Raw genomic sequence first — 13,691 nt, 5'->3', positions numbered from 1 at the left:
AAAACCTATAGATGTTTGGGTGGTTTTAGTTAAAGCAATTTTTTCATCTGTGTGGTTTTGACAGAGATCACATCATATTTGATGGTGATTTTATGCAGAAATGTGAGAAATTCCAAAAGGTTCAGATACTTTTTCATACCACAGTATGTATTTTTAATTAGGGTAATGATGTGTCCCAACTTGAAAACTGTCTTGATGCGGCACAGTAGGAAAAGTCGCCGATAAAATATTTTGCTGGAGAAAAATTATTAAGTCATCCTTCAAAAATACACAAAAGGGCAAACGGATATGCTATGCTATTGATGTTTTGAATTTGATTTACCCACAAATCCTATAGAATAGGGCTGTCAAAGTTATCGCGTTAACGGGCAGTAATTAATTTTTCAAATTAATCACGTTAAAATAATTGACGCATTCAACGCACATGCCCTGCTCAAACAGATTAAAATGACAGCACAGTGTCATGCCCATTTGATACTTGTGTTTTTTGGTGTTTTGTCGCCCTCTGCTGGCGCTTGGGTGTGACTGATGTTATGGGTTTCAGCACCATGAGCATTGTGTAATTATTGACATCAACAATGGCGAGCTACTAGTTTATTTTTTGTTTGAATTTTTTTTACAAATTTTATTAAAACGAAAACATTAAGAGGGGTTTTAAAATGTCTATAACTTATACTAACATTTATCTTTTAAGAACTACAAGTCTTTCCAACCATGGATCGCTTTAACAGAATGTTAATAATGTTAATGCCATCTTCTTGATTTATTGTTATAATAACCAAATGCAGTAGTTATGTTGTTGAAGTTGTAGTTGTATGTATGTTGAATGTATATATCTGTCTTGTCTTATCTTTTAATTCCAACAATAATTTACAGAAAAATATGCCATATTTTTTAGATGGCTTGAATTGCGATTAATTACGATTAATTAATTTTTAAACTGTGATTAACTCAATTAAAAATTTTAATCGTTTGACAGCCCTACTATAGAATAATGGAAACAATTTGTCAGAATGGCCCAATGTCAGTAATTTGCTCAAAAACTTACCTGACCATTTGAACAAATCTATACTTGTATCCAGTTACTTTACTTCTTAGTTCTTATGCTGTGTATGATTGTTTGAAGTTATTCATGTGCATCTATCACTTGCTTCATTTGGACCAATTGTGACTTCTAATTATGCAGACTGCTCCATATCATATTGCAAAAAGCGAATAAGAGTCCAAAGGAATTAGTAGATTATCATAATTGTGATTTGGGAATTACTGCAGCAAGTGCTTATAGTGTGTTTCTTTGTGCTATTATGCAGATGATGAGGCATTCCCGAGACAGGGGGCGGGAGAGTATAGCGTTGAGGGGACCAACAGCAGAGTCTTGGAAGTGTGCTCTAGCCCTCGCACCGCCACCTCTCCTGCTGTCTCATCAGGCCTATCTACGCACCCGGCCGATTAAGAAACCTCCTGGGAAGCAGAACCAGGACCCAAAGGGCTGCCACCTGCCAGCACCGGACGTATTGATGGATCAAATTTAAATAACAAGACTTTTTTTCGGGACACATTTGGAACACTTTCAATGTCTGTCCGAATCAGTACTTTTCAATGCTTTGATCACATTGGATTGTTGCGGTATTTGGAAGTTTTTTTTTTTTTTTTTTTTTGGGAATAAAGCTGGTTCGCATCTATCTGACGCACAAAGCAAACTCGAGGCGATCTTTTAATGCGGATTAAACAATATATTTTGGGACGAAAAGGCAATCGCTGACTGTCTTCCACCGCCTCATTTTCATCTTTTGGATAGCTGCCATCAGCGTGCGAAGACAACTAGGGCTCAATCCACCGCAAGAAGAGAGAGAGCCACTGTCCCAGCCAGGAAAGCCGGCGTTCCAGCCGCGCGCACCCTGCCGGCCGAGGACCGCGGGCCTCCGGAGCCTCCATAAATGCTCGGTCCGTCGCAGAGGCTCCAGGCTGGGCAGCAAGATGAGCTCCACCGTGCAGCTGCTTCTGGTGTTGCTGGCGACGTGCGTGCCAATTGGCGCGGCCGAGGTGAGTGCGCACCGCAGTTCCATGAACTTTTACACTCGACCGTCAGTCACCCTATTTGGTACGCTTATGGAAAGAAAAAAATAAAATAAAAAAAGGTACATTTATGACTAGAGGGGTGATAGAGCTGTGCCAAAAGGTTGCACAATTTCAATTGAGAGGTGTTCCTTAAACACACAAAAGCATTAGTTTTTGTTGCCAGCCCTCCCACTTTATATGCATTGGACATCTAGCGCTGTCCCTGGCGGCCAATGAGTTAATATTTTTGTCCGTGTCTTCCCCTGCAAGAAAGGGAAAAAAATGAAAAAGAGCTGATGATCTTCTCCAGCCAATGTTGTGATCAATCATTCTATATATAAAGCGATAAACAAGGGCGTAGGTTTGCATAACGAAGGTAGGGACATAACATTACTAACTTTTCAGGATGCTCAAATTGTCTCCACAAATTCTTAAGCAACTTTATTTGCATTATATAATGACTTCAGTTATATACACAGACACACATGCACAGTCACGCAGCCCCGACAGATTCATGTCAGCAACATGCTGCCACCTCTGCCCCCATCGAAGAGAGGGAGGTATATTCGAAGTTTTTTTCAACTGCTGCTGGCCACTAATGTAAAAAGACGTAAAGGTTGTGGAAGTGGGGAAAACACAACTAATTTTGCTAAAGAAAGTCCGACAAGCATCAGAGTTAGCATAACATTAAACAGTGTGAACTTGCTAATCTGCAAAACTTCTGCAGTCAGGCCAGCCTCCACAAGGAACAACAAAATCAAGCTAGCCGTCCCTCATTTGGATCAGTGTTTGCATTACGTGCATTACTGTAATGCAGCACGGTGGCTTCAGAAAGTTCCTTTATTAAAAATAAATAAATAACGGTGCGCTAATGGGTTCACTTCAGGGGGACACAAACTTACTTACTGCCGGCAATGGGGACCAAACTCTGACACCAGTCGTACAGGAACACGGTCGAACGCCTTCACCAGATCCACCAAACACATGTAGACTGGTTGGGCGAACGCCCATGCACCCTCTAGGACCCTGCCGAGGGTGTAGAGCTGGTCCACTGTTCCATGGCCGGGACTAAAACCACACTGCTCCTCCTGAATCTGAGATTCAACTTTCCGACGGACCCTCCTCTCCAGCACCCCTGAACAGACTTTACCGGGAAGGCTGAGGAGTGTGAGCCCTCTATAATTGGAACACACCCTCTGGTCCCCTTTCTTATAAAGGGGGACCACTAAGCCTGTCGCAATATGCAATAATTCCATTTATCGCACGGTAAATAAAAATGAAGGCAATAAATTTTCCACTGAGATTTATCGCCTCGCGTGCAGCTGCTGACGTGCTGTTAAAAGTTCGGCTTTCTTGTTACCAACTACGCAAAATGCATTTTAGTTCTTTTTTTAGTTGAGTGCCGTTTAAGTTTAGTGCAGGTGGAGGAAAAAAAAAAAGAAAAGGTGACAGTGCAGGTGGAGGATAAAAACGAAAAGGTGACGCTTACCATTGAAATGAAGATGTGGATGATGGCAAAATATAAACATGTTGTGTGCATCCATGAACTGGGTCATAGAATGCCGATCTCGGCCAGCGGTCCCCCTCCGTTCGCTAAGTTAAGGTGACAGTTCTTATTGTGGTAACATCGCCTAAGAAATCGTCAGCTTCGGCAGGTTTCAAATAATTTATTCCATTAACTCGCCGAGTGTCCACTGCTGTTGACGCCAGGATCGAAACAGAAAGTAAAATAGTGCTCTCCTGCTCACCGTCAGCCCCGCGGTGCGTTCAGGTACAGCAAAAAAAGTCAGCCACATTAGAAGCCGATTTGTTACATTATTACAGGTAATGTATTGTATTATTGTTATTATTGCTATTATTATATTATTGTTATTCTGATTTTTATTCATATTTTATTTGTTTTGCTCTTTGTAATTGCTATTTGCAATAGTAACAGCAGTATTTATTAAGGATGCAGTGTTGGTCTTTGGGCTGTGGAACGAATTATTTATTCATTCATTCATTTTCCATGCCACTTTGTCCTCACGAGGGTCGCGGAGTATTCTTATGGGAAAATCCTGCTCGACATACGACCATTTCGACTTACAAACAAGCTCCTGGAAGGAATGAACTTCGTATGTAGAGGTACCACTGTATTACACATGGAACGTCATAGCAGAAGCTATGAGGGGAAACGTTTTCATTTGCCTAGATGCTTAAATTATTAAGTGGAATTTTATTTTTCTTAAAAACACATTTTATTTCTTCTGTGTAAGTATTAATATTATGGTCTTTTACTTAAGAGAGGCATGGTCTATTGTTTTTAGTTGTGATTTCCTAAAAGGTATTTTTGAATTTAAGAGTAAACATTTATTGCGTTTAAATGGGTGTACATGATCTATTAATATATACTGTATTCTCACAGTGTTATTATTTTTTTTTTTTTAATTGGGGGGTGCAATAATATCGCATATCGCAATAATTTATTAAATAAATTATCGCACACTAAAATTTGTTATCGCGACAGGCCTAGGGACCACCACCCTGGTCTGCCAATCCAGAGGCACTGTCCCCGACAGTGCCTCCTTTGATACAGTATCTCCCGATTTTTTTTCATTAATCTTTTCCCAAATTACTTTTATATTTCAATACTTTAGTTTGAGTCTAGGGGTGATCCAATGTCCCCCAGAAGTGGACCCATTCTTGGATAGCTTCAAGTTTTTGTTAACGAAGGGACTTGCACTTCAAAATGTTTCTTTAGTAGTTTTGAAAACAAAGGTATGAATCGAGCGTTGTTTCACCTGAACCAATATCCATGAAAGTATTTATTTTGCATTGATCAATTTAGCCTAACAATTATTTAGGTTCATGTTTGTGAGAAATCTAGCACTGACCACTGTTTACCCAATCTTTTTGGTCTTATTAATGTCCTGTCCCCAGCAAAAAGTGTACATACAGGTTACGCTGCTATACTGTCCCAACCAATGTTTACACCAAACCTACGCCCTTGGCGATAAATATGATATACTGAAATGACTGCAGTAAAAGCTATAAATATTATTTCTGCATTGACACCCTATAAACTAATTGTTTGGTGGAGGGCTGATTCTTTAAAAAGTATAAGGGTGGTCCAGGGGTGAGCTTGTTATTCGTGTCATTAAGTTTCTATAAGAAGGATTGCCCAGGGGCAGGCACGTGCACGTACATCGTCCTCTGCAGGTCCTGAATGTACCACATGGTGCGTTTAGATGCGGCTAATGCTCCAGATGTGAAACAACCATTTAAATCACTGAGCTGTGCCTCACAAACGCTCTGTAACTTCATTATAAAAAGAACATGTGTTCAAATTGCAGCTAGGGAATAGGTCCATTATGCGACTTTTGACAATACTTCACATAACATTTGATAAACTGTATGTCTTGAGATGACACCGAGACTGCTTTGTTCCAACTTGGCATTTATTTGTTACGGGATACATTTATGGGGAAAACAAACACAAACAAAAAGCAAACAAAACAAAAAGGGGGTGGCAAAAAAAAAAAAAAAAGCTACAGTGTTCAAGTAGGTTGAAATCCAGTGTACGTCTACTGCACCTTAAAACATGTTTTGTTTTCTCCTTCAGATAACTTGTTGTGATTTGGTCTAAACAAATAAAAGTTGATTTTCTTTTATTTTACTTAGAACACATCCATGACTGAACAGTATGGACATTCAATTCAATTCAATTCAATTCAATTCAATTCAATTCAATTCAATTCAATTCAATTCAATTCAATTCAATTCAATTTTATTTGTATATCCCTATATCACAACAAGGTTGTCTCAAAGGGCTTTGCAGAGGCAATATGATACACAGTCAGAAACAGCAGATGAAATAAATAGAGATTAAATAAATAAAGGTCAAGTCCAGGGCATCCCCCATCCTTTGACCGTCCATGTCGGCAAGGAAAAACTCCAAAACTCTTTGGGAGAAATGAGAAACCTTGGGGTAGCCTGACCATAAGCTTTGTCGAATAGGAACGTTTTTAGTCTAATCTTAAATGTACAGACTGTCTCGGCTTCTTTAATACTAGCTGGAAGCTGATTCCATAAAACAGGAGCTTGGTGGCTAAAGGCTCTAGCTCCGATTGTACTTTTAGAAACCCTGGGAACTACCAATAGACCTGCATTCTGAGAACGGAGTGTTCTGTTGGGGCGGTATGGAACCAGAATATTGGTGAGATAACATGGCCCCAATCCGTTAATGGTCTTAAATGTAAGAAGGAGGATTTTAAATTTAATTCTAAACTCGACTGGAAGCCATTGAAGGGCCTGGAGCACAGGGGTGATGTGCTCTCTTCTATTAGTTCCTGTTAAAAGTCTTGCTGCTGCGTTCTGGACTAGCTGAATACCTTTTAGAGAACTTTTAGGACAAGCTGCAAGTAGGGAGTTACAGTAATCCAATCTAGATGTAACGAATGCGTGAATTAATTTTTCTGCATCGTTTTTAGATAAAATATTTCTAACTTTGGCTATGTTGCGCAGGTGAAAAAATTCCGTTCTGTCCAGAGTTACTATCTGGGCAGTTAAAGAGTCTCTCACACATCTTGGGCCTATTATAAGGACTTCTGTCTTTTCAGGGTTAAGTAGAAGATAATTAGTGCTCATTCAGGTATTTATATCTCGGACGCAGGTGCTCAGTTCATCCACTTGCCTGATCTGCTCAGGTTAAATTGATAAATACAGTTGTGTGTTGTCAGCGTAACAATGAAAGTTAATGCTATGTTTTCTGATGATATTGCCTAAAGGAAGCATATACAGCATAAACAAGAGGAGCCTGAGGACCGACCCTTGCGGCACACCATAACTGACTCAAGAGCACTGTGATGATTGCAGGTTTACATTGACAAACTGGTACCTATTAGATAAATATGAATTAAACCAGCAGAGGGCTGCTGCTCTAATGCCTATGTCACATTCTAGTCTCTGCAATAAGATATTATAGTCGATTGTGTCAAAGGCTGCTCTCAGGTCCAACAGAACCAGGATCGAGACTAATCCATCGTCAGCGGCTAGTAACAAGTCGTTAGTTACTTTGACTAATGCAGTTTCAGTGCTTTGATGAGCTCGAAAGCCAGACTGGAAATGTTCAAATAAACTATTGCCCTGTAGGTGCTGACAGAATTGTTTGACTACCACTCTTTCACGGACTTTGGAGAGAAAGGGTAGATTAGAGATAGGTCTATAATTGGCCAAGATGTCAGGATCAAGAATAGGTTTTTTCAAGAGCGGTTTAATAACTGCATATTTAAAGGACTGAGGCACGTGGCTAGTAACTAATGAGGTATTAATTATATTTAGGATAATATAAATAGTTAGAGGCAGGGTCTCTTTAAAAAGTTTGGTTGGGATTGGGAGGCACGTTGATAATTTGGAGGACGTAATGATTGAAGATACATCGATTTGGTCTACAGTGGTGAAGTTGTTTAATAATATAGAGGGGTTTATAGGAGATTCTGAATTTTCAGTCTCCGCTTTATCAGACCTAATGGTTGGAAGTAATTCATTTATTTTATTTCTAATAGTTGAGATTTTATTGTTGAAAATTTTTAGGAAGTCATCACAGCTAAGAGTGGGTGGGATAGAAGGTTCTACTGAGCTGTGACTGTTTGTCAGCCTTGCTACAGTGCTGAACAGAAACCTAGCATTATGCTTGTTTTCATCTATTAAGGATGAGTAATATCTGGTTTTAGTTGTAGGCAAGGCCTGTTTATAGGTCACTAAACTGTTTTTCCAGGCAGAGAGAGTGTGCTATGTGTCGGAACGGCGCCAAAGTCTTTCTAATTTCCAGATTGTTTAAGAGAACGTGTTTCAACAACCAAGGAGAAGCTCATCTCAGCTTGACAAACTTTAATTTGGGGGGGAGCGACTACATCGGGAGCAGTTCGTAGTGTAAACATTACACTATCAACAAACTCGTCAACAGCAAGGCCAGACATTTTTCTTTCATAATCAGCCGACATGGAGGCAAATATTGGCTGAATTATCTGTTTATACTCTGAAACAGAGTGATCACATAATGTCTTTTCATCTGAGTTTTTTTCACTAGTAACGGATTATCTTGAAGTACAAACTGAAATGTAATTAGAAAATGATCAGATAGTACGGGGTTGTGGGGATGAACAATAAGATCACTAATCTCCGTACCGTACGTTAAAATCAGGTCCAGTGTGTGCTTGTGACTATGAGTTGGTTTATTTACATTTTGAATAAAGCCAGTCCCATCTAGTAGGTCATTAAAAGCCTTACCAAGAGAGTCACCGTCATCATCAACATGTATATTAAAATCCCCTACAATTATAATTCTATCCCAGTTTAGCAAAATACAGGATAAAAAGTCAGAGAAATCTAACAAAAACTGTGAGTAGGGACCAGGGGGACGGGAAACCACTATGAAAGAACTGGTTTTTGGTTCTTCCAGTTAGCATCAGGTCATGCAGGTGCCAATGTTTTTTTTAGGTAACCTATTGTGCTTCCTCGGTTTTATTATTATTATTATTATTATTATTATAGTTATTCTTTGTTCTGCAGCCCTTTTTAGCTCAATTTGACCCCCTTAGAATGCTTCAAAATGCACCAAAATCGGCAGCCAGGTCAAGCCAGGTGCAATCTTTGATACCGTGTGAAGACAAATTCCAAATAAAAATTCCAAGCGCCCCCTAGCAGTCATTCTTTGTCCAGCCGATGCTCTGAGCCCTACTTTGACCCCCACAGAATGGTTCAAAACCCACCCATCTCAACAGCCAGGTGAACACTGGTGAAAACTTTGATAAAATGTTAAAAAAAAAAAAAAAATCAAAATATGCGTAAATGTGTGTAGCGCCCCCTAGGAACAAACCATTTTTTTTTCAAGGTGAAAGAGGAGGTAACAACGCAAAGGTTAAAACTTGAAACACATCAGTACTATTTGAATGGGATACCATACGCGGTGCCCAGACTGTCGTTAGTACTACATCCAGTTTTCTTTCTTTCACCCTTGCCACCCAGTGGTAATGCCCCTGCATCCAACCCATTTGGACTGGGAGGGGCAAATGAAAGAATGTTCATTTGCCCCTCCCAGTCCAAATGTATTGGAAGTCTAGCAACATCAATGGCACTGAAATATGAGTATTCACAATCAGTCCTTTGTCAATGGTGGGAAATTAGTTCATTTTGGGTGACTTCTTGTTGATTATGGGAGCATCGTTTGGATCACTTCCTGTTTATTTTTGGGCATTCCTGTGTCACTTCCTGCACAAACTGAAAAGGGTCATTTTTCCCCATTGGAAATGAATGGGGCCATTGGAAATAAATGGGTACGTTTTTCTCAAATTTTGGCACAAGTAACTGTGAGATTTTAACGAAAACTGTATACAACTGTGAGGGTGCGTGGGACGAGGTGGACCCAATCGCAGGGAAAAAAGGCAAAAACGCAAAGCAGGGTGTGTGGGAACTCAAAATGCTTTGATAATAGTTAACAAAAGTTACCAAAGTCCAAACTAAAACACCGGGGGATCAAATGAAAAGGTACCAAAACCAAAACTGAATATGAGGGCTTGACCGTACTAACAGACACTAGGATAGGCAATGACGCAACAAGAACAGACAGCACACGGGGAACTTAAATGCAGACAAGGGATAACGAGACAATGGGGCACAGGTGGGTGACACAAGAGGCAGTGGATTGGTCAACACACAAGGAGGAGGCACAACAGGGGAAATCAATGGGTAATCACATGGACAACAAACACTAGGGCAAAATCCTAACAAAACTTAACTCAAAGCACGACAACACCTTTTGTGAGCCTTGAGTTCCTGAAAATATTTATGTGTAAATGATGTGAATTGGATTAAAAAGAGTAGGATGAGATAGAAATTGAAATTTGAAAATTTAAATGTTTTTCCATTAGAAATATATTTTGTGTTGAAAAACCCGGGTTTTTGCCTTAACTATTAACATTAAATATGAAATTAAAAGAGCCTGCAATGCGTGAATTATTCTTAACATTTCAAAGTTGGAACGGTAAGCATCGTTCAGAGTGCATTTTGCAAAGTATCCCCACAATTAGAAAAGTCTTCAGGGCTAAACGGTGAATATGTGTGATAACACGCGAGAACAAATGGCTCAATTAATCGTGAGTGCCTGATGTAAAGGTGAATTCCAACATATATGATGGATGACTGGCAACCTCTACAATCCGTTTTATGGCTTCTGTAGGGAGCACATTTAATTGAAAACTCCATTTTGACAGGGATGCTCACGGGTGAAAGTTAAAAGGACTTTGATGTATACAAGCGGGAATTCCCAGAGTTCAACTTTGAAAGTGGGAATAAGGCATACATGCAAACTTCAAACATTCTTATTATCATACAAATGGCTTTGAGCCACACTGCCAGGGAGTCTTTGAATTCTGAATTCGTTGTTGAGGGATTCGTATTTCTTTCCCAGTCCACTTTTTTGGCCCTCATGCTTTGAACATTTAAAAAACACTTCTTTTTTTAAAAAAACCCATTTATTTAAAAAACCATTAACAAATTTAATAATTATACAAGAATTAATTAATAATGTATCTTATCCAACATTTTTTTATACGATTAACATAATTTACATGTTGTATGAAAAAAAAAAAAAAAAATCAGAAAATCAAAACTCACAAAATACACACAAAAAAATTTTCCACCAAATTTTGACATAAACATCCCCATTTATTTCTAATGGTCCCATTCATTTGTAATGCAAAAAGAAAAAACAAAAGACCCTATACTAACAAGACGTCAATAAAAAAATCTACAAATATAGAGAGTGACGAATGAACAGGACTTAATACTAGGCTACTAAAAAGACAGCGTTCTATTTCACCTACAGTGTGTTCTGGAGTTTTTGTATTTGTAAAAAAAAAAAAAAGCACCCATGTATTATAATGCAAATCCTCTCAGCTAGACGGCGCAATGACACAAAAACACTTCAGAAAACTAAAAGTTCAAACAAGTCTGGTTTATCACCCACATTTCACAACACTCAAATAAATTGCACACATATATCCAACAGAGCTCTGCACGGCGGCAGCTCATCAGCACCAATAAACAATAATATGGCTACAAAGCCTTTTTATTGCAATGTCTTACCTGTTTGAAGACAACAAAGGACAATCATCGTCATTTGCGACCTCAAATTGAATTTTAAATTTTAGAAAATGTCGCTGCTGTTAAAAAGAAAAAAAATCACTAAGTCGTTTTTTTGCCATGTTAACACCTCCTCTGTCAACAGTTTACATTTCTTTTCCAATATCACCTTATTCAACGTGACCCGGTAGCAATCAAAGTGTCAGGTGCTGTTGTTAACAAAAAAACTTTTTCAACATATATATTTAATCCTTAAAGTTAAATACGCTATTGTTTCGGTCCTTTTTATTTATGTATTTTTAACAGCAACAACTACAAAATAATCTACAAAAACTTTTTTTCTCACCAACACCAGGGGATGCTGCAGCACCCTCACCACCCCACTTCCCGGGCCACTGCAAACGAAGCATAAACAATTGACACTAATTTTTAGCCATTTTGAATCAAAATGGGGGGGGGGGGGGGGGGGGGGCTGGGGGGGCTGGTTGACCTCATATTTACCTATAAAACAATTGTAAATATCTTAAAAAAGAAAGCAGCACAAACAAAACTTTTTCAGCACAAACAAGCACAAACATAGCACAAACGATTGACATCATTTTTATATACATTTGCGTCTGAGGGGGGTGGGGGCAACTTCACAGAGGTCAGGAATCGACCAAAAATCATCTGGAAGTGATCTGTAAGTATCTTGAAATTAACTAAGAAGTGACCCAAAATTAACTTATTGACTGCCATTGACAACGATAGATAGATGAATTAATGAATGTTCCTTAGCCCTTCCTAGTTTAAATGGATTGGACGTCTAGCTAATGATTTAACAAGGACATTACCTAAAAATGCCCCAGAATGAATATGAGGTTTCTTTAGAAATAGCACATTTTCTAGAATGAGAGAATACTAACTTGAAACATATTACAGCTGAGAGTAGACAAGTGGTAAGAGCACATGTCTAAATGTTCTTCACCAATGTTCTGGGTTCATATACGTATTTACTCATCTGTGTGGAGATTCAATAGCGTACTCCTGCATCTTATCATATTAAAAAAAAAAAAGCAAAATCAGGTAAACTGAAGATAAAATTGACCAAACATATGAAAATAGGAATGCCCTCACATTGTTTGTTGACCATTTGGGATGTACCCATCTCACCCACAAGCCTAAAGAGGACAAGCATAATGACAAATGGATTGGCAGATATTTATGATGTCCAGATTATCATTGGAGTGCATACTTAAGACTAGGGCTGCAGCTATCGATTATTAAGTAATCGATTAAGCTATCAATTAGTTCGAGTAATTGAGTCATCGGATTAGGAACATTTAATGTCTTGCAGAATAAATTTTAGGAGATGTAAAAAAAAAGGCTTGCTAAGATTGTATATTCCAAAAGAGCATTAAATGCAAATTGAAAATGAAATAGCATACCGCAGCAATGCTATTTTTAGACCGAAAGGCTGCGTGACGTCACCATCGTAAACCGGAAGGGGGTCAACATGGAAACGCGCTCGCATACAACCAATGCTAGTACTGCTTGTTTTCTGCCGGTAATCTTTCAAAAAAGAACATGCCGAGTAAACACTGCTGCAATGGAACTTGACGACCATCCACATATGAAGGATGTTTTCTTCATACGGTTCCCGAAGCCAAAAACTCAGAGGTAAAAAATAAGAACAATGGATCAACTTGTGCAGATGTACAAAAGCCTAGTTTAACGCCAGCAAGGTGAAGCCATTCACCTTCATATGCAGTAAACATTTTGTTGGGGCCATGGCCAGATTTAAAAGCGTTACCTTTTCTGTTGTAAAGAAACAACCTTAGTAAGGGGGAAGTATAAATACATTAATTGAATTAAGATTTGTTATTAATGAAAAAATTAAGTGTTCCTTAGCTGTAACCAAGAAGCATTTGTGATCGCTTCACAAAAATAGCAATATAAATTACCCCCAAGAACAGTCAGAGACGTAAGGCAACCAGAGGATATTATATATGGCGGAAAACACAGACAAGACTGAAAAATCAGTTTCTGCTCTTGCACTCCTCTTTAAAAGAAACTGCTGTGTTTTAAGCCAAAACAACTGTTGTGTTTAATAGAACAATATATGTATATATATATATATATATATATATATATATATATATATATATATTAAGGCCCCGAACTATCTTTAATTTGTCTGTTTTACCCTGGAAACCCCCGTTTACAGACGTCGCCCAACCGCTTTTGTTTCAACCCAGCCATAAAACTAAGGTAATTAATTATATTCATTATTCAAAATGTCTGTCATTTTTAGCTTAGAATCATTAATTGATGCTAATATTTCGTTTAAAAAAAGAAAAACGACTTTAAAAAATTATTCACTCGCATATTTTAAACTTTTAAACAAATGACATCACAAAGAAAAAAATGATGTCTGTAAAAAAGTCACAGATATCTACCTCATAACTATGGCTTAATTATATATATATTTTTGTTACTGTCGCATTTTTTCTGATATTTTAGATGATAAAAAC

The 13,691-nt window shown here is 38.3% G+C and overlaps 1 protein-coding gene across 1 annotated transcript in view; it reads left to right on the top strand.

The window, feature by feature from the left end:
* Positions 1–1,412: 1,412 nt before the first annotated feature.
* The window catches only part of pdgfbb (platelet-derived growth factor beta polypeptide b), a 40,866-nt gene continuing 28,587 nt past the window's right edge, over positions 1,413–13,691 (top strand). Inside the window, exon 1 of the mRNA XM_057860653.1 lies at positions 1,413–2,043. Coding sequence (XP_057716636.1) covers positions 1,978–2,043 — 66 coding nt within the window. The 5' untranslated portion in view covers positions 1,413–1,977. The remainder of the gene's footprint in view (positions 2,044–13,691) is intronic.

This window comes from Corythoichthys intestinalis, chromosome 16 (genome assembly GCF_030265065.1).
Source record: "Corythoichthys intestinalis isolate RoL2023-P3 chromosome 16, ASM3026506v1, whole genome shotgun sequence".
Classification (NCBI taxonomy): Eukaryota; Metazoa; Chordata; class Actinopteri; order Syngnathiformes; family Syngnathidae; genus Corythoichthys; species Corythoichthys intestinalis.
Note: the sequence above shows the minus strand (reverse complement) of the source record. Positions and strands in the feature narration are given on the sequence as shown.